Source organism: Oncorhynchus clarkii, chromosome 26 (genome assembly GCF_045791955.1).
Source record: "Oncorhynchus clarkii lewisi isolate Uvic-CL-2024 chromosome 26, UVic_Ocla_1.0, whole genome shotgun sequence".
NCBI lineage: Eukaryota > Metazoa > Chordata > Actinopteri > Salmoniformes > Salmonidae > Oncorhynchus > Oncorhynchus clarkii.
Window position 1 is genome coordinate 849,546 of NC_092172.1, and position 24,690 is coordinate 874,235.

At 40.1% G+C, this 24,690-nt stretch overlaps 1 protein-coding gene across 2 annotated transcripts in view; it reads right to left on the reverse strand.

Moving 5' to 3' along the window:
* The window catches only part of LOC139384902 (family with sequence similarity 184 member Aa), a 91,887-nt gene that overhangs the window by 36,644 nt on the left and 30,553 nt on the right, over positions 1-24,690 (reverse strand). For both annotated transcript variants that reach the window (XM_071129803.1, XM_071129802.1), the window contains exons 8-9: positions 11,538-11,659; positions 10,531-10,681 (exon numbers count right to left, since the gene is read on the reverse strand). In XM_071129803.1, coding sequence (XP_070985904.1) covers positions 10,531-10,681; positions 11,538-11,659 — 273 coding nt within the window. The remainder of the gene's footprint in view (positions 1-10,530; positions 10,682-11,537; positions 11,660-24,690) is intronic.

Below are 24,690 nucleotides of genomic sequence, written 5' to 3' on the forward strand. Positions count from 1 at the left end.
CTAACACCTGGATATGTTTATTTTTGAACCATTCCATTGTAGATTTTGCTTTATGTTTTTGATCATTGTCTTGTTGGAAGACAAATCTCCGTCCCAGTCTCAGGTCTTTTGCAGACTCCATCAGGTTTTCTTCCAGAATGGTCCTGTATTTGGCTCCATCCATCTTCCCATCAATTTTAACCATCTTCCCTGTCCCTGCTGAAGAAAAGCAGGCCCAAACCATGATGCTGCCACCACCATGTTTGACAGTGGGGATGTTGTGTTCAGGGTGATGAGCTGTGTTGCTTTTACGCCAAACATAACGTTTTGCATTGTTGCCAAAAAGTTCAATTGTGGTTTCATCTGACCAGAGCACCTTCTTCCACATGTTTGGTGTGTCTCCCAGGTGGCTCGTGGCAAACTTTAAACAACACTTTTTATGGATATCTTTAAGAAATGGCTTTCTTCTTGCCACTCTTCCTTAAAGGCCAGATTTGTGCAATATACGACTGATTGTTGTCCTATGGACAGAGTCTCCCACCTCAGCTGTAGATCTCTGCAGTTCATCCAGAGTGATCGTGGGCCTCTTGGCTGCATCTCTGATCAGTCTTCTCCTTGTATAAGCTGAAAGTTTAGAGGGACGGCCAGGTCTTGGTAGATTTGCAGTGGTCTGATACTCCTTCCATTTCAATATTATGGCTTGCACAGTGCTCGTTGGGATGTTTAAAGCTTGGGAAATCTTTTTGTATCCAAATCCGGCTTTAAACTTCTTCACAACAGTATCTCGGACCTGCCTGGTGTGTTCCTTGTTCTTCATGATGCTCTCTGCGCTTTTAACGGACCTCTGAGACTATTACAGTGCAGGTGCATTTATACGGAGACTTGATTACACACAGGTGGATTGTATTTATCATCATTAGTCATTTAGGCCAACATTGGATCATTCAGAGATCCTCACTGAACTTCTGGAGAGAGTTTGCTGCACTGAAAGTAAAGGGGCTGAATAATTTTGCACGCCCAATTTTTCAGTTTTTGATTTGTTAAAAAAGTTTGAAATATCCAATAAATGTCGTTCCACTTCATGATTGTGTCCCACTTGTTGTTGATTCTTCACAAAAAAAGTTCAAGGGGGCCAAATACTTTCGCAAGGCACTGTATTTTGTGAAGTGCACCAGTCCCTCCTGCAGCAAAGCACCCCCACAACATGATGCTGCCACCCCTGTGCTTCATGGTTGGTATGGTGTTCTTCGGCTTGCAAGACTCCCACTTTTCCCTCCAAACATAACAATGGTCATTATGGCCAAACAGTTCTGTTTTTGTTTCATCAGACCAGAGAACATTTCTCCAAAAATAATGATATTTTTCCCCATGTATAGTTGCAAACCATAGTCCGGCATATTTATGGCGGTTTTGGAGCAGTGGCTCTTTCCTTGCTGAGTGGCCTTTCAGGTTATGTCAATATAAGACTCGTTTAACTGTGGATATAGACAGTATAAACAGTACCTGTGTCCTCCAGCATCTTTACAAGGTCATTTGCTGTTGTTCTGGGATTGATTTGCACATTTCGCACAAAAGTACTTTCATCTCTAAGATGAGCGGTGTGACGGCTATGTGGTCCCATGGTGTTTTTATACTTGCATACTATTGTTTGTACAGATGAATGTGGTACCTTCTGGCGTTTGCAAATTGCTCCCAAGGATGAACCAGACTTGTAGAGGTCTACAATTGTTCTTCTGAGGTCTTGGCTGATTTCTTTTGATTTTCCCATTATGTCAAGCAAAGAGGCACTAAGTTTGATGGTAGGCCTTGAAATACATCCACAGGTACACCTCCAATTGACTCAAATGATGTCAATTCGCCTATCAGAAGCTTCTAAAGCCATGACATAATTTTTTAAAATGTTTACAAGTTGTTTAAAGGCACAGTCAACCTAGTGTATGTAAAATTCTGACCCACTGGAATTGTGATACAGTGAATGATAAGTCAAATAATCTCTCTGTAAACAATTGTTGGAAAAATTAACTTGTGTCATGCATAAAGCAGATGTCCTAACCGACTTGCCAAAACTATAGTTTGTTAACAAGAAATTTGTGGAGTGGTTGTGAAATAAGTTTTAATGACTATGTAAACTTCTGACTTCAACTGTCGATGCTAACAATTTAATTCAGATTGGGACTAGGCCTATGAGAAACTGTAGAAGTGGGTTTTAAGGCCCATTTTAAACGATTTGATTGATGGAATGGCTCTCAGACGTTCAGAGAGAGCATTCCATAGGCGAGGGGCAAGGGAGCAGACGGCTCGGTCCCCCATAGTTCGGATACGTGTCTTGGGGACTTGAAGCGGTGGGGAGGGTAGGAGCTGAGAGTCCAAGGTGGCTTGCTGATTGAAATTAGGTCGTATGAGCCTAGTGGTTAGAGCGTTGGACTAGTAACCGAAACGTTGCAAGTTCGAATCCCCGAGCTGACATGGTACACATCTGTTGTTCTGCCCCTGAACAAGGCAGTTAACCCACTGTTCCTAGGCTGTCATTGAAAATAAGAGTTTGTTCTTAACTGACTTGCCTAGTTAAATAAAGGTAAAATAAAAATTTAGTATGTCTCCCATACTTGTGGTGAAAGGGTGAGATCATTGTGGACAACACAGAGATTTTGTGTGTTTGATTCTGTTTTTATTACTGCAGCATGGCAGTTGGAATTCATAAACAAAGGTTTAAAAACCCTGAAGAATGCACTGTATTCTTCAGGGTATACCCAATAACATTGGTTATTGGGTATACCCATTAAATTAAGTGGATTTCCCAATAGTCATGCAAAGCTCCACCAAGTGCTTTGCGCTATGGGGGAGAGATCACGTAAATGAAGGGAAAACATGGAGGAAAATCCTCTTAAACACACAATCTGAGAAAAATGTTATTTTTTTCTGCAGGCTTGAGATTCTTTGGGACAAACATAATTGTCCACGGAATTTCAGATAAATCCTTCCTCTTTGAAGTCAACTTATCATATTGGAATGATGAATTCTGAAACAGGTGCTTTCAAGGACTCCAATTTCATTACATTTCATAGGTTGAGTAGGACTGAAAAAAATGTAAGGCCATAGAGAGAAAGAGAAAGCACAAGCGACAGAGCTCTAGTTTAAGGGATTTCAGAGGACCCATCATGCTACCTCAAGTCGTAGATCATTGTTTGGCTACGCTAGAGTGTCTTTATCTCCTGACTCATATGAGCGCAGCAGACAGGATGATATGTGGGGGACTGGCGCAGACAGACGGGATCTGAGAGTGAAGGATGAAAAGAAGACAGTGACAAGGGACAGGCGCGTCGAGGAGCACTTTATACTTTATCGTCCAGTGTGTTGGTTTACAGTGCCTACAGAAAGTATTCATACCCATTAACTTATTCCACATTTTGTTGTTACAGACTGATTTCAAAATGGATTCAAAATAAATACATCTCAACCATTGAAGCATAATACCCCATAATGACAAAGTGAAAACATGTTTTTATAAATTTTTGCTAATTGATTGAAAATTAAATACAGAAATATCTAATACACATAAGTATTCACACCCCTGAGTCAATACTTTGTAGATGCACCTTTGGCAGCGATTACAGCTGAGCGAGTCTTACTAGGTAAGTCTCTAAGAGCATTCCACACCTGGATTGTGCAACATTTGCCCATTATTCTCTTCAAAAACCTTCAGGCTCTGTCAAATTGGTTGCTGATCATTGGTAGACAACCATTTTCAGGTCATGCCAAAGATTTTCAAGCAGATTTAAAACTGTAACTTGGCCACTCAGGAACATTCACTGTCTTCTTGGTAAGCACCTCCAGTGTAGATTTGGCCTTGAGTTTTAGGTTATTGTCCTGCTGAAAGGTGAACACATCTCCCAGTCTCTGGTGGAAAGCATACTGAAGCAGGTTTTTCTCTAGGATTTCTTTTCTATCCTGAAACGCCCCCAGTCTTTAACAATTACAAGCATAACCATAACATGATGAAACCCCCACTATGCTTGAAAATATGGAGAGTGGTACTCAATAATGTGTTTTATTGGATTTCCCCCAAACGTAACATGTTGTATTCAGGACAAAAAGTTCATTGCTTTGCCAATTATTTTGCAGTACTTTTTGCCTTGTTGCAAACAGGATGCATGTGTTGAAATATTTATATTCTGTACAGGATTCCTTCCCCCCCCCACTCAGTCAATTAAGTTCGTATTGTGGAGTAAATATAATGTTGTTGATCCATCCTCAGTTCTCTCCTATCACAGCCATTAAACTATGTAACTCTTTTAAAGTAACCATTGGCCTCAAGGTGAAATCACTGAGCGGAATGATGCCTGTATCTTTGTAGTGACTGGGTGTATTGATACATCATCCAAGTGTAATTAATTATGTCACCATGCTCAAAGGGATATTCAACGTCTGCTTTCTTTTTTGTGACCAATCTACCAATAGGTGCTCGACTGAGGAACCTTACAGATAATTGTAGGTGTGGGGTACAGAGATGAGGCAGTCAATAAAAAAATATTGTCACAGAGTGAGCACATGCACCCTATTATGTGACTTGTCTTTACTCCTGAACTTGTTTAAGCTTGCCATAACAAACTGGTTGAATACTTATTGACTCAAGACATTTCAGCCTTTCATTTTTTATTCATTTGTAAATATTTAGAAAAACACAATTCCACTTTGATATTATGGGGTAAGCCAGTGACAAAACAATCTAAAATGAATCCATTTTAAATTCAGGATGTAACACAAGAAAATGCGGAGGCCAGCAACTAATGGAGGCTACAGACATACAGTGCCTTGCGAAAGTATTCGGCCCCCTTGAACTTTGCGACCTTTTGCCACATTTCAGGCTTCAAACATAAAGATATAAAACTGTATTTTTTTGTGAAGAATCAACAACAAGTGGGACACAATCATGAAGTGGAACGACATTTATTGGATATTTTAAACTTTTTTAACAAATCAAAAACTGAAAAATTGGGCGTGCAAAATTAGTCCCTCTCTGCTGCACCTGAACACACGACTGAATAGTAGTCTAGTTGCGACAAAACCAGAGCCGGTAGGACCTTCCTTGTTGATAGTGTTGTTAAGAAGGCAGAGTACCGCTTTATTATGGACAGACTTCTCAATTACTGTTGTATCAATATGTTTTGACCATGACAGTTTTACAATCCAGGGTTACTCCAAGCAGTTTAGTCACCTCAACTTGCTCAATTTCCACATTATTCATTATGAGGTGTAGTTGAGGTTTATGGGTAGTGAATGATTTGTCCCAAATGCAATGCTTTTAGTTTGGAAATACTTAGGACTAACTTATTCCTTGCTACTCATTCTGAAACTAACTGCAGCTCTTTGTTAAGTGCTTCAGTCATTTCAGTTGGTGTAGTAGCTGACGTGTATAGTCATCCGCATACATGGCCTTACTCAAAGCCAGTGGCATGTCGTTAGTAAAGATTGAAAAAAGCAAGCTACTGGGGAATTCCTGTTTCTACCTGGATTATGTTTGAGAGGCTTCCATTAATTTCTATGGGATCAGGCTTCCATTAACTTCTATGGGATCAGGCTTCCATTAACTTCTATGGGATCAGTGTCCACCAGTGGGACGGTTGTGCTAACATAGGCTAATGTGATTAGCATGAGGTTGTAAGTAACAAGAACATTTCCCAGGACATAGACATATCTGTTATGGCAGGAAAACTTAAATTATTGTTAATCTAACTGCACTGTCCAATTTACAGTAGCTATTACAGTGAAATAATACCAAGCTATTGTTTGAGGAGAGTGCACAGTTATGAACTTTGAAATGTATTAATAATCCAGTTAGGCACATTTGGGTAGTCTTGATACAACATTTTGAGCAGAAATTCAATGGTTCATTGAATCAGTCTAAAACTTTGCACATACACTGCTGCCATCTAGTGGCCAAAATCTAAATTGCACATAACCTGGAATAGTACACTATGGCCTTTCTCTTGCATTTCAAAGATGATTAAAAACATGTTTATCTTTTACCAGATCTAATGTGTTATATTCCCCTACATTAATTTCACATTTCCACAAACTTCAAAGTGTTTCCTTTTAAATGGTATCAACAATATGCATATCCTTGCTTCAGGTCCTGAACTACAGGCAGTTAGATTTGGGTATGTCATTTAGGCGAAAATTGGAAAAAAAAGGGTCCGATCCTTAAGAGGTTTTAAAGAACAGCCTCTGTGTTCTATTAGACAAGTAACTCTTTATTCACATTATAGCAGGGGGTGAAAAGCCATAACACATACAGTATGTTTTTCCAGCAGCAGACTATGATTGATAATGTCAAAAGCTGCACTGAAGTCTAACAAGCCAGCCCCCACAATAATTGTATCATCAATTTCTCTCAGCCAATCATCAGTCATTTGTGTAAGTGCCGTGCTTGTTGAGTGTCCTTCCCTATATGCATGCTGAAAGTCCGTGGTCAATTTGTTTACTGTGAAATAAAAATGTATCTGGTCAAACACTATTTTTTCCGTAAGTTAACTAGGGGTTGGTAACAGACTGATTGGTCGGCTATTTGAGCCAGTAAAGGTGTTTTTAATATTCTTGGGTAGCGGAAAAACTTTAGCTTCCCTCCAGGCCTGAGGGCACACACTTTCTAGTGGGCTTAAATTGAAGATGTGGCAAATAGGAGTGGCAATATCATCTGCTATTTTCCATCCATTTTCCATCCAGATTGTCAGACCCCGGTGGCTTGTCATTGTTGATCAACAAAAATACTTTTTTCACCTCTTCCACACTGACTTTACAGAATTCAAAAGTTCAATTTCTTGTCTTTCATAATTTGGTCAAATATACTTGGATGTGTAGTGTCAGCGTTTGTTGCTGGCATGTCATCCCTAAGTGTGTTTATCTTTCCAACGAAAAAGTAATTCAAGTAGTTGGCAATATCAGTGGGTTTTGTGATAAATGAGCCATCTGATTCAATGAATAATGGAGCCGAGTTGGCTTTTCCCCCAAAAATTTCATTTAAGATGCTCCAAAGCTTTTTATTATCATGCTTTATATAGTTTATTTGTTTCATAGTAAAGTTAATTTTTATTTAGCTTAGTCACATGATTTTTTACTTTGCAGTACATTGCCAATCAGTTGGGCTGCCAGACTTAATTGCCATACCTTTTGCCTTATCCCTCTCAACCAAACAATTTCTCAATTACTCATCAAACCACAGGGATTTAACAGTTTTTACAGTCATTTTCTTAATGGGTGCATGCTTATTAGTAACTGGAATAAGCAATTTCATAAATGTGTAAAGTGTATGGTTGCTTCTCATTACACACCTAAGACCAGCAAATATTCTTCACATCATTAAGATATGAATCACTACAAAACTTACTGTATGACCTCTTATAGACTATATTAGGCCCAGCCTTGGGAACTTTGGTTTTCCTAGATATGGCTATTATACTGTGATCACTACATCTTATGTATTTGGATACTGCTTTAAAGCAAATTTCTGCAGCATTAGTAAAGATGTGATCAATATATGTTGATGATTTCATTCATGTGCTGTTTGTAAATACCCTGGTAGGTTAACTGACAACCTGAACCAGGTTGCAGGCACTGGTTAAAGTTTGAAGTTTTTTCTTGAGTGGGCAGCTTGATGAGAGCCAGTCAATATTTAAAATCACCCAGAAAATATACCTCTCTGTTGATATCACATACATTATCAAGCATTTCACACACATTATACATATACTGACTGTTAGCACTTGTCGGTCTATAGAAGCTTCCCACAAGAATGTGCTTTAGGTGAGGCAGATGAACCTGTAGCCCGAAACGTTTGACCCAAGTTAAACAATTTAAAGGCAATGCTACCAAATATTAATTGAGTATGTAAACTTCTGACCATTTGGGGAAAGAAATCAGATCTGAAATAAATCACTCTCTCTACTATTATTCTGACATTTCACATTCTTAAAAAAAAGTGGTGATCCTAACTGACCTAAGACAGGGATTTTTTTTTACCAGGATTAAATGTTAGGAATTGTGAAAAACAGAGTTTAAATGTATTTGGCTAAGGCGTATGTAAACTTCCGACTTCAACTGTATATACACACACACACAGTACCAGTCAAAAGATTGTACACACCTACTCATTCCAGGATTTTTCTTTATTTGTACAATTTTCTACATTGTAGAATAATAGTGAATACATCAAAACTATGAAATAACACATATGGAGTCATATAGTAACCACAAAAAGTTTTAAATGAAAATATATTTTATATTTGAGGTTCTTCAAAGTAGTCACCCTTTGCCTTGATGACAGCTTTGCACACTATTGGCATTCTCTCAACCAGCTTCATTAGGTTCTCACCTGGAATGTATTTCAATTACCAGGTGTGCCTTGTTAAAAGTTAATTTGTGCAATGTATTTTTTTCTTAATGCGTTTGAGCCAATCAGTTAAGTTGTGACAAGGTAGGGGTGGTATTATACAGAAGATAGCCCTATTTGGTAAAAGTCCATATTATGGCAAGAACAGCTCAAATCGGCAAGGAGAAATGACAGTGCATCATTACTTGAAGACATGGTCAGTCAATACACAAAATGCAAGAACTTTGAAAGAGGCTCTCATGAGGACGGCCCAGAGGAGGAAAAGAAGACCCAGAGTGAGTGCTGCATCAGATGACCTGGCCTCCACAAATCACCCGACTTTAACCTAATTGAAATGGTGTGGGATGAGTTGGACTGCAGAGAGAAGGAAAAGCAGCCAACAAGTGCTCAGCAACTCAGCAACTCCTTCAAGACTGTTGGAAAAGCATTCCAGGTGAAGCTGGTTGAGAGAATGTCAAGAGTGTGCAAAGCTGTCATCAAGGCAAAAGGTGGCTACTTTTTTGTTTACTACATGATTCCATATGTGTTACTTCCTCGTTTTGATGTCTTCACTATTATTCGACAATGTAGAAAATAGTAAAAATAAAGAAAAACCTTTGAATGAGTAGGTGTCCAAACTTTTGACTGGTACTGTAGATATTTCAAAAGCATTTGATAAAATATAGATTTTGGCCTTCACAACTAAAGCCCATAGAAATGCATTGAAAAACAAATTCATAAATGGGAAAACAGAGGTTTTGAACTGTCTGTCCTAAATATAGGATATATACATTTTATTTTAACACATATTTAACCCCTTGTTTTGGTAGGCACAAAACTACTCTCATATTTCTATTAGTTTTTTAAAAACCGGTACCAGTTACCTTCAGATGAGTCCCGTGACACTTGTGAGGGTCCTAGAGCAAAATGCACCCTTGAGAATCTTCCCTTTCCAAAGTGGGGTCCCATTAGTTTGTAACCAAAATGGTTTGGGCGCTACCAAACAGAAGTTGGCACATCGACAGTACTTCAGACAAGTCTTTCTGATACTTGTGGGAGTTGTGAGAGTCTCCCCTTTCCAAAGAGTGGTCACGGATTTTGCTAGGTATTTTTTTGTTATTTCCTAGTTGCTAAAACTCTAATAGTTTGCCTATTTTCAGTTTTATTTTAATTACACAACTTTCCTAGGCCTTTATATCCTATAACACAGAAAATTATATGTTTTGTGATAACTGCACTGTGATTTTAATTAAGTGAAGAAAAAATATATATACACATTGTCTTTCGGATATGGATTTTTCTTAACATTAAGGATCCCAAGTTAGTTTAAACCTTTTAACATTTAAACGTTCACACCCCTACTCTAAATAATAATGTATGTTTTCTTGAATTTGTTCTGGATTTGAGGACTGTGAAATGTGGCATGTCTGGTGGGGTAAGTGTGTGTGTTATTGCATTGCTGTGTGTAAGTTGACTATGCAAACAATTTGGAATGAAGTGATGCATTCAGTCTCTCCTCTAGTTTTAGCCAAGAGAGACCGTCATGCATACTTTAGCCCTCTGAAGAGCAAGACTGTTCTGGGCCAGCTGAAGTGTTTCTGTCTCCTTCTTTGCAGCACCAGACCATATGACTGGGCAATAATCAAGATACGATAAAACTGGCATGTTTCAGGCTGGACACATTGCCATTCAGGTCTCCACCGAGTGTGGCTAACACCTCATGTTCCTTTTATCCTACAGTCGGTAGAGAAAGCAACTTGAGTGTTCCGAGATAAAACACAAGTTCTCCCGACTGGCATGGAAGTGGCTAGAATATTATGAAGTGTAAGGATAATTAGGAGTCTGAAACTAGGGTATTTGGTGCAGTGTGAGTGTGTGACGTGTTCAACAGGCTGTAGTGTTGTTACAATCCCAGTATCCTGATGATATGATACTACATTTGCCATGGCAAAAAAAGAAAACAAGACACAGACTAAACTCTATGGTCATTTACAAACCTGATTCAAGTAAAATGGTGAGCTATAGCTTGAAAAATTAACAAATGTGACAACATAAAATCCACATTTTAAAATTAAAACCATTTTCCTCAGCAAATCCAGTCTGCTTCATGTTTTCTTTCCTTACTTACTCAAAAGTACTGTGATACTGAAAATCGTGACAATGCGAAAGGGAGTGTGTTACACTACCTGTTCCAGCAGGTCCTCCACTTTCCTCTGCCAGCCTTCCCTGGCCGCCATCAACTCCAGCTCCTTCTGCTGAGACAGCTGGGACAAGGAGGCTTGTCTGTCAGCCTCATATTCCTCCGTCAATTCCTCCTTCAGCAACCTCAACTCCTCCCTATAGAGTGGGTAAGGGGAAGGAATGGGTAGAGAGAGAGAGAAAGAGAGACTTTGATGATCCTGAAGCCTGAAACACTACATCTCAGATTCTGGGTTGCACAGCCATACTGGGTAATCTCATTCACCAGACACTTCAGCCCAATGCTTGAAAGGTCTACTGGATCAACAAGTCAAACATAGCCTTTGTAAACCCAATAGAAAGAGATGGTAAAAGTCCTGATCCAGTAGAAAAAGAACCAATCTATAAATGTATTCCACCGAAATGTGTCTTGCACATTTAACCCAACCCCTCTGATGAAAGAGGTGCAGGGGGCTGCCTTAATCGATGTCATCATGCCTGGGGAGCAGTTGTTGTTGTGGGTAAACATTGCATTGCAGGCTCGAGGATTCGAACCAGCGACCTTTCGGTTACTGGCCCAACGCTATGAACTGTGCTTCTACACCTGCATTGCTTGCTGTTTGGCGATTAAGGCCGGGTTTCTGTACAGCACTTTGTGACATCAGCTGATGTAAGAAGGGCATCATAAATACATTTGATTGATTTGATTGAACCGCTAGGCTACCTGCTGTAGCCATTACCATTATCTCTAATCAATCATCTCCCTCCCGCTTGGCTTTAACTCTAATAAATAATCTCCCTCCGAACCTCATAAACCATTCCCCTATCTTGTGTACCTCTGATTCGGAGCCACGCCTTGCAGTCATGTGATTTGCTAAAATCAAATTCTGCAAACAATTTTAATTTATTTAGTCACTACCACATAGTCCATATTTGAGTTGTTATTCCAGGCTTATCTGCACTATCCACAATAGCTTAGGGACGATGTTACCTACTGGCTGAAATAAAGGCCTACCTCAGAGCATAAGTCCATTTTTGGTCCAGGTCTTCAGCCATTTTGTCAATTTTCTGCTTCTCCTCTGTCCTTATGGACATTACCCTGGCTTCATGCTGCTGTTTCTGGGTCTCAATCTCCTCCTGGACACGGGACAAACCAGAGACAAGTTCAGGGAAGTTGAGGCACGATACAATATAAGTTATGAGTACAGAAAAGGGCAATGTAGTTAAACATTTGGTAAAAAAAAATATATATACTATTTCCTTCTCAATGAGGAGAATCTGCAGTTTAGACTGACACCAAAAGCAAGATTATAATGATACATGTTCCACTTTGTTTCTCTTTTGATATACTCTGTAATTACACATCAACCCAAGCTATTAACCAGGGACAGGTTTGCCAAAAGCATCTTAAGGCTAAGTTCATTGTTAGAATCTCCGTATAAGCATCGCAAAGTTTCAGAGCTGTTTCCCAAAACTATTGTAACTAATGTTGCACTTGAAAACACTTGTAAGCTAACGACTGCCTCAGACCACTCAGAATAACTAAGTGCGTCATTACTTTACACATAGAAGATCTCCACAAAAAAACTGAATCAAAATGTTTGTCTCTCTGAGTCCAAAAATGACTTTGTTGAATACAGGAACTCGCTCCGCCATTTCCTGTTTACTCAAATTTGAATAGTTGGCTGAACTCCAGTTTATAGGACAAAACAAGCAATGTATAGTGTAGAGAATCATTGCACCATTTAAACCGTTGTAAAAATATATTTTTAATAACCCCCATAATTGTGTTTTTAGCTGTTTGAAACTGGTGTACAAAACCAAAAGTAAAAGATGCAAAAACTAAATTTATGAACGGGAGGCATAGAAAGAGCGCGCATAGAACAGATCTATCACTTCTTAGAATTGCTTTCAAAGGGAATGACAGGTCTATAACTCACATTTCTAAGTGAAATTGGTTGGGTCTCCCAAAGAATGACATATTGCAGCGTTAATCAATTGAGTTATTTTGCCAACTGTAGGCTACTGTGATGTGTACAACATGTGCACAATGATGTACCAACTGTGATTTTTGTCAAATATTTTAAGCCAAACTGACTAAATAATTGAAGCCATATACTCTTTGAAAAATGCATTCCTAAAGGGTTATTTGTAGAGGGATAGGGTTTTACCATGAACTGTTTTCCTTTTAAGATAGTGGCCAAACCTCAAAAAGGTCTTCAGTTTTGGAGATACCCCTACCCGAGCTAGAACAAAACACAACCATGTCTCTTATGTATCCCATATTTTAAAAGTATGGTTGTGTAAAAATATTTTATGCCAAATTTAAATTTATAGATATTGTGACACGCCCCCTAAACTCAAAAAGTACAGAATATGCCTGGCTGGAGGGTGAATCGGCCACATAAGCTCATGTAACCCAATATTGCAAGCTTTGATATTTTTTACATTTGAAATACTAGTAGTCAGTTATCTGCACCACATACACAAGAAACAGCATTAGCGTAATTTGCTCTCATTCAATGCTGTATGGTCCTGCCTGACAGAAATACATAGTTACATTTTTTTTTAAATGTTGTGGCTATTGTAATCTAAATCGTCTCTAAGGAAAACAAATGGGCTCAGACACTGAAAACTGTCATTTTTTTCAGTCAAAGGTTCCTCTGTGGATTCATTTGTTTAGCCCCTACACTTGCAATAACATTAGGCTCCCCCTAAACTATTGGCTAACTCTTATGTGTGAAAGCAGTTTCGGTATAGTGTAGATTCCCTAGCTCTACAATTTTCCCCCACTCCAGGATTGGGCTTTTAAGTCACCTTATCATTTACTGTAGAAGTAGGCTTTGATTCACGGATAGTCCAATATGGCTGCCTGAATCCAACATGACCTTACGCTGGCTCACTGCATTCGTGATGCACTCTTATGCCGTTCAGGTTGAGATGGCACATTTATTTTTCCAGAAAATCATGTCTACCATCCTGGTTTTCTGCCTTGGAGTTGCTGTATATGTTGACTTTATGGTGTATAGGGAGAATGCAACCACACAATATGTGACCGACTGCCTTGATTCAGTCTTATGTAGCAACAATTGCAATTGTGTTTTTTTTTACATTGGATAAAAGCAGACACAAAGCTACAAAATTGTATATCATACAATGCATTTTAGGAACAATGAGAAAGTAATTATGCTTTAAAAGTTGATAAACTTGTAACCTCACTTTTGAGAGCGTTTCCTCTGGATGTTTTGGTAGCTATTGGAGAGCCCTTCTTTGTCTACACCCATTCAGCATCATTCACACCATCTTAAGCTTTAGCACCACCCATCTCTTTAAGGGTCCATCAGAGTGTTCTGTCCTAACAACCACACCCAAGCTAACTGGCCAACATTGGCTAGCTTGCTAGCTACTTCCAGACACAAATGAGAGAACAGCTCAGTGAACCTTTTACTCACACTAACAGGGCTGGTTAGGCTGTTTTTATGTTATCCAGAGCATTGGTGACTGCAAATGTGCTGCTATCAACAATTTAAGTTTTTTTGCCAACCGGCCATATTCAACTGGTGTTGAGCGTTCGTAAATGCGTCAGTTATTCAGCACTATGGCAAACAGACAAGAGTGCGCTGAAATCAGAGTAGATAGCCAGAGCAAATTTACCAGCTACGTCTATCGACAGTTGTTGCAGGGACATTCTATTGACATGGTTATTGCATAATAGTCTTTTGTTAAGACATGTAGCTAGCTAGGTAAACAATTGAACCATAATCCCAACTCATGACGTTACTACCCTGCAAAACTCTGCAGGTAGCTAACCAACCAGGTTCAATAAATAGCAAAGCAAATGGCTCTGAGATACGAATAATAAGATCATACACATAACTTTAGCTAGCGAGCCAGCCAGATAACGTTAGCTAGCTAGCTTACAGTACATGTTAATTTGAAATTAAAACGACTGTCAAAATTAGAAATGTGTAATATCTGAAAATGTAGCTAGCTAGACTCTCTTACCCTTATACATCATGGGTGGACGCCTGTCACGGATGCCATGGTTACCCTTAGATTGAAGATGTAATCCGGAAACAGGTGTTTTTTCCCCATCTCCTTAGCTATCGTACTCAAATTCCACTGATTCAAAACTCAGTCCTCCAGAAAGTGGAGAGCAACACTTATGCACTTCTACTATGTGATATACAGTGCCTTGCGAAAGTATTCGGCCCCCTTGAACTTTGCGACCTTTTGCCACATTTCAGGCTTCAAACATAAAGATATAAAACTGTATTTTTTTGTGAAGAATCAACAACAAGTGGGACACAATCATGAAGTGGAACGACATTTATTGGATATTTCAAACTTTTTTAACAAATCAAAAACTGAAAAATTGGGCGTGCAAAATTATTCAGCCCCTTTACTTTCAGTGCAGCAAACTCTCTCCAGAAGTTCAGTGAGGATCTCTGAATGATCCAATGTTGACCTAAATGACTAATGATGATAAATACAATCCACCTGTGTGTAATCAAGTCTCCGTATAAATGCACCTGCACTGTGATAGTCTCAGAGGTCCGTTAAAAGCGCAGAGAGCGTCATGAAGAACAAGGAACACACCAGGCAGGTCCGAGATACTGTTGTGAAGAAGTTTAAAGCCGGATTTGGATACAAAAAGATTTCCCAAGCTTTAAACATCCCAAGGAGCACTGTGCAAGCGATAATATTGAAATGGAAGGAGTATCAGACCACTGCAAATCTACCAAGACCTGGCCGTCCCTCTAAACTTTCAGCTCATACAAGGAGAAGACTGATCAGAGATGCAGCCAAGAGGCCCATGATCACTCTGGATGAACTGCAGAGATCTACAGCTGAGGTGGGAGACTCTGTCCATAGGACAACAATCAGTCGTATATTGCACAAATCTGGCCTTTATGGAAGAGTGGCAAGAAGAAAGCCATTTCTTAAAGATATCCATAAAAAGTGTCGTTTAAAGTTTGCCACAAGCCACCTGGGAGACACACCAAACATGTGGAAGAAGGTGCTCTGGTCAGATGAAACCAAAATTGAACTTTTTGGCAACAATGCAAGACGTTATGTTTGGCGTAAAAGCAACACAGCTCATCACCTTGAACACACCATCCCCACTGTCAAACATGGTGGTGGCAGCATCATGGTTTGGGCCTGCTTTTCTTCAGCAGGGACAGGGAAGATGGTTAGAATTGATGGGAAGATGGATGGAGCCAAATACAGGACCATTCTGGAAGAAAACCTGATGGAGTCTGCAAAAGACCTGAGACTGGGACAGAGATTTGTCTTCCAACAAGACAATGATCCAAAACATAAAGCAAAATCTACAATGGAATGGTTCAAAAATAAACATATCCAGGTGTTAGAATGGCCAAGTCAAAGTCCAGACCTGAATCCAATCGAGAATATGTGGAAAGAACTGAAAACTGCTGTTCACAAATGCTCTCCATCCAACCTCACTGAGCTCGAGCTGTTTTGCAAGGAGGAATGGGAAAAAATGTCAGTCTCTCGATGTGAAAAACTGAAAAAAGAGACATACCCCAAGCGACTTACAGCTGTAATCGCAGCAAAAGGTGGCGATACAAAGTATTAACTTAAGGGGGCTGAATAATTTTGCACGCCCAATTTTTCAGTTTTTGATTTGTTAAAAAAGTTTGAAATATCCAATAAATGTCGTTCCACTTCATGATTGTGTCCCACTTGTTGTTGATTCTTCACAAAAAAATACAGTTTTATATCTTTATGTTTGAAGCCTGAAATGTGGCAAAAGGTCGCAAAGTTCAAGGGGGCCGAATACTTTCGCAAGGCACTGTATATATAAAAGTTGAGTTAGACAGGAATACCTACACATACTGACCAGCTCTAATAGACAGAAGCATGCTATATGGCAGACCAATCCAAACTCATCTCTCGGCATGTCCCACCTACTCATTATCTCAGCCAATCATGGCTAGCGGTAAAGTTGGTGTATTTTTCTGTGGCTAAACCAACTAGGCTCGTAATTTAACAATTTTATTCGTATTTACAGATGGCATACAAGTTTATCATTAAGGCACATGAAAGTTCACATGTTCCAGAAGGCATTTCTGCCAAAAAACGCATTTTGATAAAACATTTTAAAAAGTTCACATTCAAATGTGAAGTAGTGACCCGCAACATAAGCCTAGTTTCCTGAAACGAGTCACAAGAACATAAGGCAGCTAGCTGTTCACTATAATGAACCAACACAACCTGACACTCATTGACAAGAAATTCCATCGACTTAGTGGGCCTTCACATGTGATAGGAATTGCATCTCTCTAATGTCAATGCCATCCTGAATCTCAGTCTGAATGTATGATTTTTATTAGGATCCCCATTAGCTGATGCCGATAGCGACAGCTAGTCTTCCTGGGGTACCACGCAGCAAAAAGACATAAAAGACTTAAGACTTAATACTTAATCATTGACATACATTTAAACATTAACATAGACATTACAGTCTGACAGTGCATTCACAAAGTATTCATACCCCTTGACTTATTCCACATTTTGTTATGTTACATCCTGGATTCATAATTGATTAAACAGATTTTTCTTCTCAGATTTCACCCATCTACACACAATACCCCATAATGACAAAGTGAAAACATGTTTTTAGAAATGTTTGCATATTTATTGAAAATTAAATACAGAAATATTTAAATGTACCTAAGTATTCACACCCCTGAGTCAATGCTTTATAGGAGCACCTTTGGCAGCGATTACATCTGTTACTCTTTCTGGGTAAAGTCTATACGAGCTTTGCACGCCTGGACTGTGCAATTCTTCAATCTCTGTCAAGTTGGTTGTTGATCATTGCTATAGCCATTTTCAAGTCTTGCCATAGATTTTCAAGCTGATTTAAGTCAAACCTGTAACTAGGCCACTCAGGAACATTCAGTGTCGTCTTGGTAAGCAACTCCAGTGTAGATTTGTCCTGGTGTTTTAGGATATTGTCCTGCTGATGAGTGAATTTGTCTCCCAGCATCTGTTGGAAAGCAGACTGAACCAACCAGGTTTTCCTCTAGGATTAAAATATTTTTTAACTCCTTTGCCAATGACATAATGAAGCCACTACCATGCTTGAAAATATAAAGAGTGGTACTCAGTGATGTGTTATGTTGGATTTGCTTTGTATTCAGGACAAAAAATATATTTCTCTGCCAAATTCTTTGCAGTACTACTTTAGTACCTTGTTGCAAACAGGATGCATTTCTTGGAATATATCTGTACAGGATTCCTTATTTAACTCTGTCATTTAGGTTAGTAATTGTTGAGTAACTACAATGTTGTTGATTCATCCTCCGTTCTCTCCCGATCACAGCCATTAAACTATGTAACTGGCCTCAGCAGTTTATGTTCACTCCTACAACTGACTTAGGAAGGACGCCTGTATCTTTGCATTGACTGGGTGTATTGTAATTAATAACTTCACCATGCTCAAAGAGATATTCAATGTCTGCTTTTTATTTTTTACACATCTACTAAAAGGTACCCTTTGTGAAGCACTGGAAAACCTCACTGGTCTTTTTGACTTAATCTGTGAAAACACATTTTTTTCCCAAAAGTTTGCTAAGAGCCGGCATCAAGCTGATTGGTCAACTGTTAGAATCAGTAAAGGGCGCTTTGCCATTCTTGGGTAGCGGAATGACTTAAGCTTACCTCCAGGTCTGAGGACAAACACTTTTCTCCAGGCAATATAGTCCGCTACCATCCTCAGTAGCTTTCCATCTAAATTGTCAATACCAGGTGGTTTCTCATTAAGTAATAATTCCCGAGAAGCCGGTGTTTGGAGGATATATTACCACAGGTTTTGTTAGGCCAGAGAAGAACAGTTCCAATATATCCTCCAAACACCAGCTTTGAGGGCATTATCACTTTTATACAACAGGTAATCAACATATTCATTAAATGATTGACATATTTTCATTAAAAACATTATTTGGATGAATTTATTCATAGTAATTTCATCCTTCCACAAGATATAGTCCCGAAACAAATCTAGTGTTGCTACCCAAGCCAGCTGGTCCTTCATTCTATTTGTTCGGTTGCCAGAGACGCGACCAAGTAATTCAGTAATTTTGTTCTGTATCTATGGACGCAACCTCGTTGTTCATTCTAAATGTTCCATTGCAATACTGGTAAGCAAAGCTTTTATCCATTGCTTGCTATCTAGCCAACTACGGCTAATTTACAATCACGTCAAACAGTGCAGACAGAATAACAACAGTACCTGCATTTGTTTAAGCAGTTTTCTAGTGACATTTATTTGGATACATCCATATCAATGAGCTAATAAGCACGGTTTTGCATGGCATAGAAAATCTGCTCTCTCGTTAGGACACTGTTGTTCAGAGGAACTAGCCAACAACACAGCTAAAACAATATCTTCAAACTGAAGCTAGAAAGACTGCAAACTAGCTGCACTTCAATTAACCTCTTTGATCTCTAGGGGCGCTATTTCATTTTTGGATAAAAAACGTTCCCGTTTTAAGCGCAATATTTTGTCACGAAAAGATGCTCGACTATGCATATTCTTGACAGTTTTTGAAAGAAAACACTCTGAAGTTTCAGAATCTGCAAAGATATTGTCTGTAAGTGCCCCAGAACTCATTCTACAGGCGAAACCAAGATGATGCGTCAACCAGGAAATGAGCAGATTTCTGAAGCTCTGTTTTCCATTGTCTCCTTATATGGCTGTGATTGCGCAAGGAATGAGCCTACACTTTCTGTCGTTCTCCCAAGGCGTTAGCAGCATTGTGACGTATTTGTAGGCATATCATTGGAAGATTGACCATAAGAGACTACATTTTCCAAGTGTCCGCCTGGTGTCCCTGCGTCGAAATTGGAGCGTAAAGCCAGGTGCAATTATTTTTCCATTTGAGAGCAAGGAGAAACCAGGCTTCCAGGAAGGATATATCATTGAAGAGATATGTGGAAAAACACCTTGAGGATTGATTCTAAACCACGTTTGCCATGTTTCAGTCGATATTATGGAGTTAATTTGGAAAAAAGTTTGCGTTTTGAGGGCTGAATTTTTTTTTTTTTTTTTTTTTTTTTTTTTTTTTTTGGTAGCCAAATGTGATGTACAAAACGGAGCTATTTCTAATACACAAAGAATCTTTTTGGAAAAACTGAGCATCTGCTATCTAACTGAGAGTCTCCTCATTGAAAACATCAGAAGTTCTTCAAAGGTAAGTTATTTTATTTGAAGGCTTTACTTGTTTTTGTGATAGTTGCCTGCTAAATGCTAACGCTAATGCTAACGCTAAATGCTACGCTAGCTAGCTACTGTTACACAAATGATTGTTTTCCTATGGTTGAAAAGCATATTTTGAAAATCTGAGATGACAGTGTTGTTAACAAAAGGCTAAGCTTGAGAGATAGCATATTTATTTCATTTCATTTGCGATTTTCATGAATAGTTAACGTTGCGTTATGGTAATGAGCTTAGGTCTATAAATAGAATCCCGGATCTGGTCGTCGCAACAGGTTAATATGACTTTTTTTCAGTTGACATTTCTTATATATATCCATAACAATTATGTCAGCTGATTCATGACTTTGACTGGCTGAGAAACGCTGCCTGCCTATGTCTCTCGTCATGACTCCTGACCCCTACACGTTCATTACTATGGGACAGTTGGAGATCGAAATTTGAATATTGAAACAAAGTTGCAAAATGGCGGAGAGACAGACAGCAAGGTTAATACAAATCTCCGCTGTTGAAAACTAAATGTTAGTCTAAAAGAAATGTGAGATAATGTCTAGATGCTTTTTATAGTGGAGAATTTATAACTTCCCTGCCTGGGCTGATGAGACAATGGATTGCACAGTCAAATGGAACAGAGTAAATAACATCATAGATTTAGCCAGTGGTAACTTATGGAATAGACACCAGCTGGAATGAACTTTTAACCAAATCAGGATCAAACAATTCAGGATTAGACCCAGCCGTTGTATAAGTATTGATGGACAACAATACATTTTTCCACCTCTCCCACACAAACTTTACAAAATTCAAAATTACAATCCTTTTCTTTCATTATTAGGTATTTTATGCATGAATATGATGGCTCACAGTTTGTTATTGGCATTTCCTGTCTGAGTTTGCCCACTTTGCCAATTAAATAGTTGTAATTGGGAATATGAGCCTTCTGATTCAATGAAAGACGGAGTTGAATTAGTCTTTCTGCCTCCACTGTACACGCACCCTACCATACCCCTGTCTGTATGCCCTGAATCTATCCAACAACGCCCAGAAATCTGCTCCTTTTATTCTCTGTCCCCAACGCACTAGACGACCAGTCTTGATAGCCTTTAGCCGTACCCTCATCCTGTTCCTCCTCTGTTCCTCGGGTGATGTAGAGGTTAACCCGGGCCCTGCATGTCCCCAGGCGCTCTCATTTGTTGACTTCTGTAACCGTAAAAGCCTTGCTTTCATGCATGTTAACATCAGAAGCCTCCTCCCCAAGTTTGTTTTACCCACTGCTTTAGCACACTCCGCCAACCCCGATGTTCTTGCCGTGTCTGAATCGTGGCTTAGGAAGGCCACCAAAAATCGTGAGATTTCCATCCCCAAATACAATATTTTCCATCAAGATATAACTGCCAAAGGGGGAGAAGTTGCAATCTACTGCAGAGATATCCTTCAAAGTTCTGTCATACATTCTAGGTCTATGCCCAAACAGTTCAAGCTCATTTTTTAAATTAATTTATCCAGAAACAAGTCTCTCACTGTTGCCACCTGTTATAGACCCCCCTCAGCTTCACAGCTGTGCCCTGGACACCATATGTGAATTGATTGCCCCCCATCTATGTTCAGAGTTCGTTATGTTAGGTGATCTAAACTGGGATATGCTTAACACCCCGGCCATCCTACAATCTAAGCTAGATGCCCTCAATCTCACACAAATTATCAAGGAACACAACAGGTACAACCCTAAATCCGTAAACATAGATATTATCCTGACCAACTTGCCCTACAAATACACCTCTGCTGTTTTCAATCAGGATCTCAGCGATCACTGCCTCATTGCCTGCATCCGCTATGGGTCCGCGGTCAAACGACCACCCCTCATCACTGTCAAACGCTCCCTAAAACCCTTTTTCGAGCAGGCCTTTCTAAATCGACCTGGCCTGGGTATCCTGCAAGGATATTGACCTCACCCCGTCAGTTGAGGATGCCTGGTCGTTCTTTAAAAGTAATTTCCTCAACTTAAATAAGCATGCCCCTTTCAAAAAAATGTAGAACTAAGAACAGATATAGCCCTTGGTTCACTCCAGACCTGACTGTCCTCGACCAGCACAAAAACATCCTGTGCGGACTGCACTAACATCGAATAGTCCCGGCGATATGCAACTTTTCAGGGAAGTCAGGAACCAATACACGCAGTCAGTTAGGGAAGCAAAGGCTAGCTTTTTCAAACAGAAATGTGCATCCTGTAGCTCCAAAAAGTTTTGGGACACTGTAAAGTCCATGGAATATAAGAGCACCTCCTCCCAGCTGCCTACTGCACTGAGGCTAGGAAACATTGTCACCACCGATAAATCCACGATAATCGAGAATTTCAATAAGCATTCTCTACGTCTGGCCGTGCTTATCTCTTGGCTACCCCAACCCCGGCCAACAGCTCCGCACCCCCATGCACTTTCCCATGCCGCCCCAGCTTCTCCTTCACCCAAATCCAGATAGCAGATGTTCTGAAAGAGCTGCAAAATCTGGACACGTACAAATCAGCTGGGCAAGACAATCCTAACCCTCTCTTTATAAAATTATCCACCGCCATTGTTGCAACCCCTATTACCATTCCGAGAAGTTTAGAAAGCTGCCGCGGTCATCCCCCTCTTCAAGGGGGGTGACACTAGACCCAAACTGTTACAGACCTATATCCATCCTGCCCTACCATTCTAAAGTCCTCGAAAGCCAAGTTAATAAACAGATCACCGACCATTTCGAATCCCATCGTACCTTCTTCCCTGTGCAATCCGGTTTCCGAGCAGGTCACGGGTGCACCTCAGCCACGCTCAAGATACTAAACAATATTATTACCGCCATCAATAAAAGACAGTACTGTGCAGTCGTCTTCATCGACCTGGCCAAGGCTTTCGACTCCGTCAATCACAGCATCCTTATCGGCAGACTCAACAGCCTTGGTTTCTCAAATGACTGCCTCGCCTGGTTCACCAACTACTTATCAGAGAGTTCAGTGTGTCAAATCAGAGGGCCTGTTGTCCGGACCTCTGGCAGTCTCTATGGGGGTGCCACAGGGTTCAATTCTCGGGCTGACTCTTTTCTCTGTATATATTAACGATATCGCTCTTGCTGCGGGTGATTCCCAGATCCACCTCCACGCAGACGGCACCATTCTGTATACATCTGGCCCTTCTTTGGACACTGTTAACAAACCTCCAAACGAGCTTCAATGCCATACAACACTCTTTCCGTGGCCTCCAACTGCTCTTAAAATGCTAGTAAAACTAAATGCATGCTTTTCAACCGATCGCTGCCCGCACCCGCCCGCCCGACTAGCATGACTTCTCTGGACGCTTCTGACTTAGAATATGTATACAACTACAAATACCTAGGTGTCTGGCTAGACTGTAAACTCTCCTTCTAGACTCATATTAAACATCTCCATCTCCTAGAATCACCTTCCAATTTCGCGAAAAAAGCTCCTTCACTCACGCTGCCAAACATACCCTCGTAAAACCCACTATCCTACCAATCCTCGACATCGGCGTTGTCATTTACAAAATAGCCTCCAACACTCTACTCAGCAAAGTGAATGTAGTCTATCGCAGTGCCATCCGTTTTGTCACCAAAGCCCCATATACTACCCACCACTGCGACCTGTATGCTCTCGTCGGCTGGCCCTCGCTACATATTCGTCGCCAGACCCACTGGCTCCAGGTCATCTATAAGTCTTTGACAGGTAAAGCTCTGTCTTATCTCAGCTCACTGGTCACAATAACAACACCCACCCGTAGCACGTGCTCCAGCAGGTATATCTCACTGGTCATCCCCAAAGTCAACACCTCTTTTGGCCGCCTTTTCTTCCAGTTCTCTGCTGCCAATGACTGGAACGAATTGCAAAAATCGCTGAAGTTGGAGACTTATATCTCCCTCACTAACTTTAAACATCAGCTATCTGAGAAGCTTACAGATTGGATGGGCTATTTACAGCTGCAGCAATCTACTTACCTCATCCCCAAATTGTTTTTATTTCGTTTTTTGCTCTTTTGCACACCAGTATTTCTACTTGCACATCATCTGCACATCTATCACTCCAGTGTTCATTTGCTAAATTGTAATTACTTCGCTACTATGGCCTATTTATTGCCTTACCACCTCACGCCATTTGCACACAATGTATATAGACTTTTTTCTATTGTGTACATTTGTTTATTCCATGTGTAACTCTGTGTTGTTGTTTGTGTCGCACTGCTTTGCTTTATTTTTGGCCAGGTCGCAGTTGTAAATGTTCTCAGCTGGCCTACCTGGTTAAATAAAGGTGAAATAAAACACATTTTAAAAATCTCGAGCATCAGCCTTTGTGGGTTTGTTTCAGGCTCAAAATGACCAGCAACAAAGACGTTTCTAATGAAACTCGTCAGTCTATTCTTGTTCTGAGAAATTAAGGCTATTCCATGCGAGAAATTGCCAATAAACTGAAGATCTCGTACAACGCTGTGTACTACTCCATTCACAGAACTGCGCAAACTGGCTCTAACCAGAATAGAAAGAGGAGTGGGAGGCCCCGGTGCCCAACTGAACAAGAGGACAAGTACATTAGTGTCCAGTTTGATAAACAGACACCTCACAAGTCCTCAACTGGCAGCTTCATTAAATAGTACCCGCAAAACACCAGTCTCAACGTCAACAGTGAAGAGGCAACTCCGGGATGCTGGCCTTCTAGGCAGAGTTCCTCTGTCCAGTGTCTGTGTTCTTTTGCCCATCTTAATCTTTTATTTTTATTGGACAGTCCGAGATATAGATTTTTCTTTGCAACTCTGCCTAGAAGGCCAGCATCCCGGAGTCGCCTCTTCACTGTTGACGTTGAGACTGGTGTTTTGCGGATACTATTTAATGAAGCTGCCAGTTGAGGACATGTGAGGCGAGGCGTCTGTTTGTATTT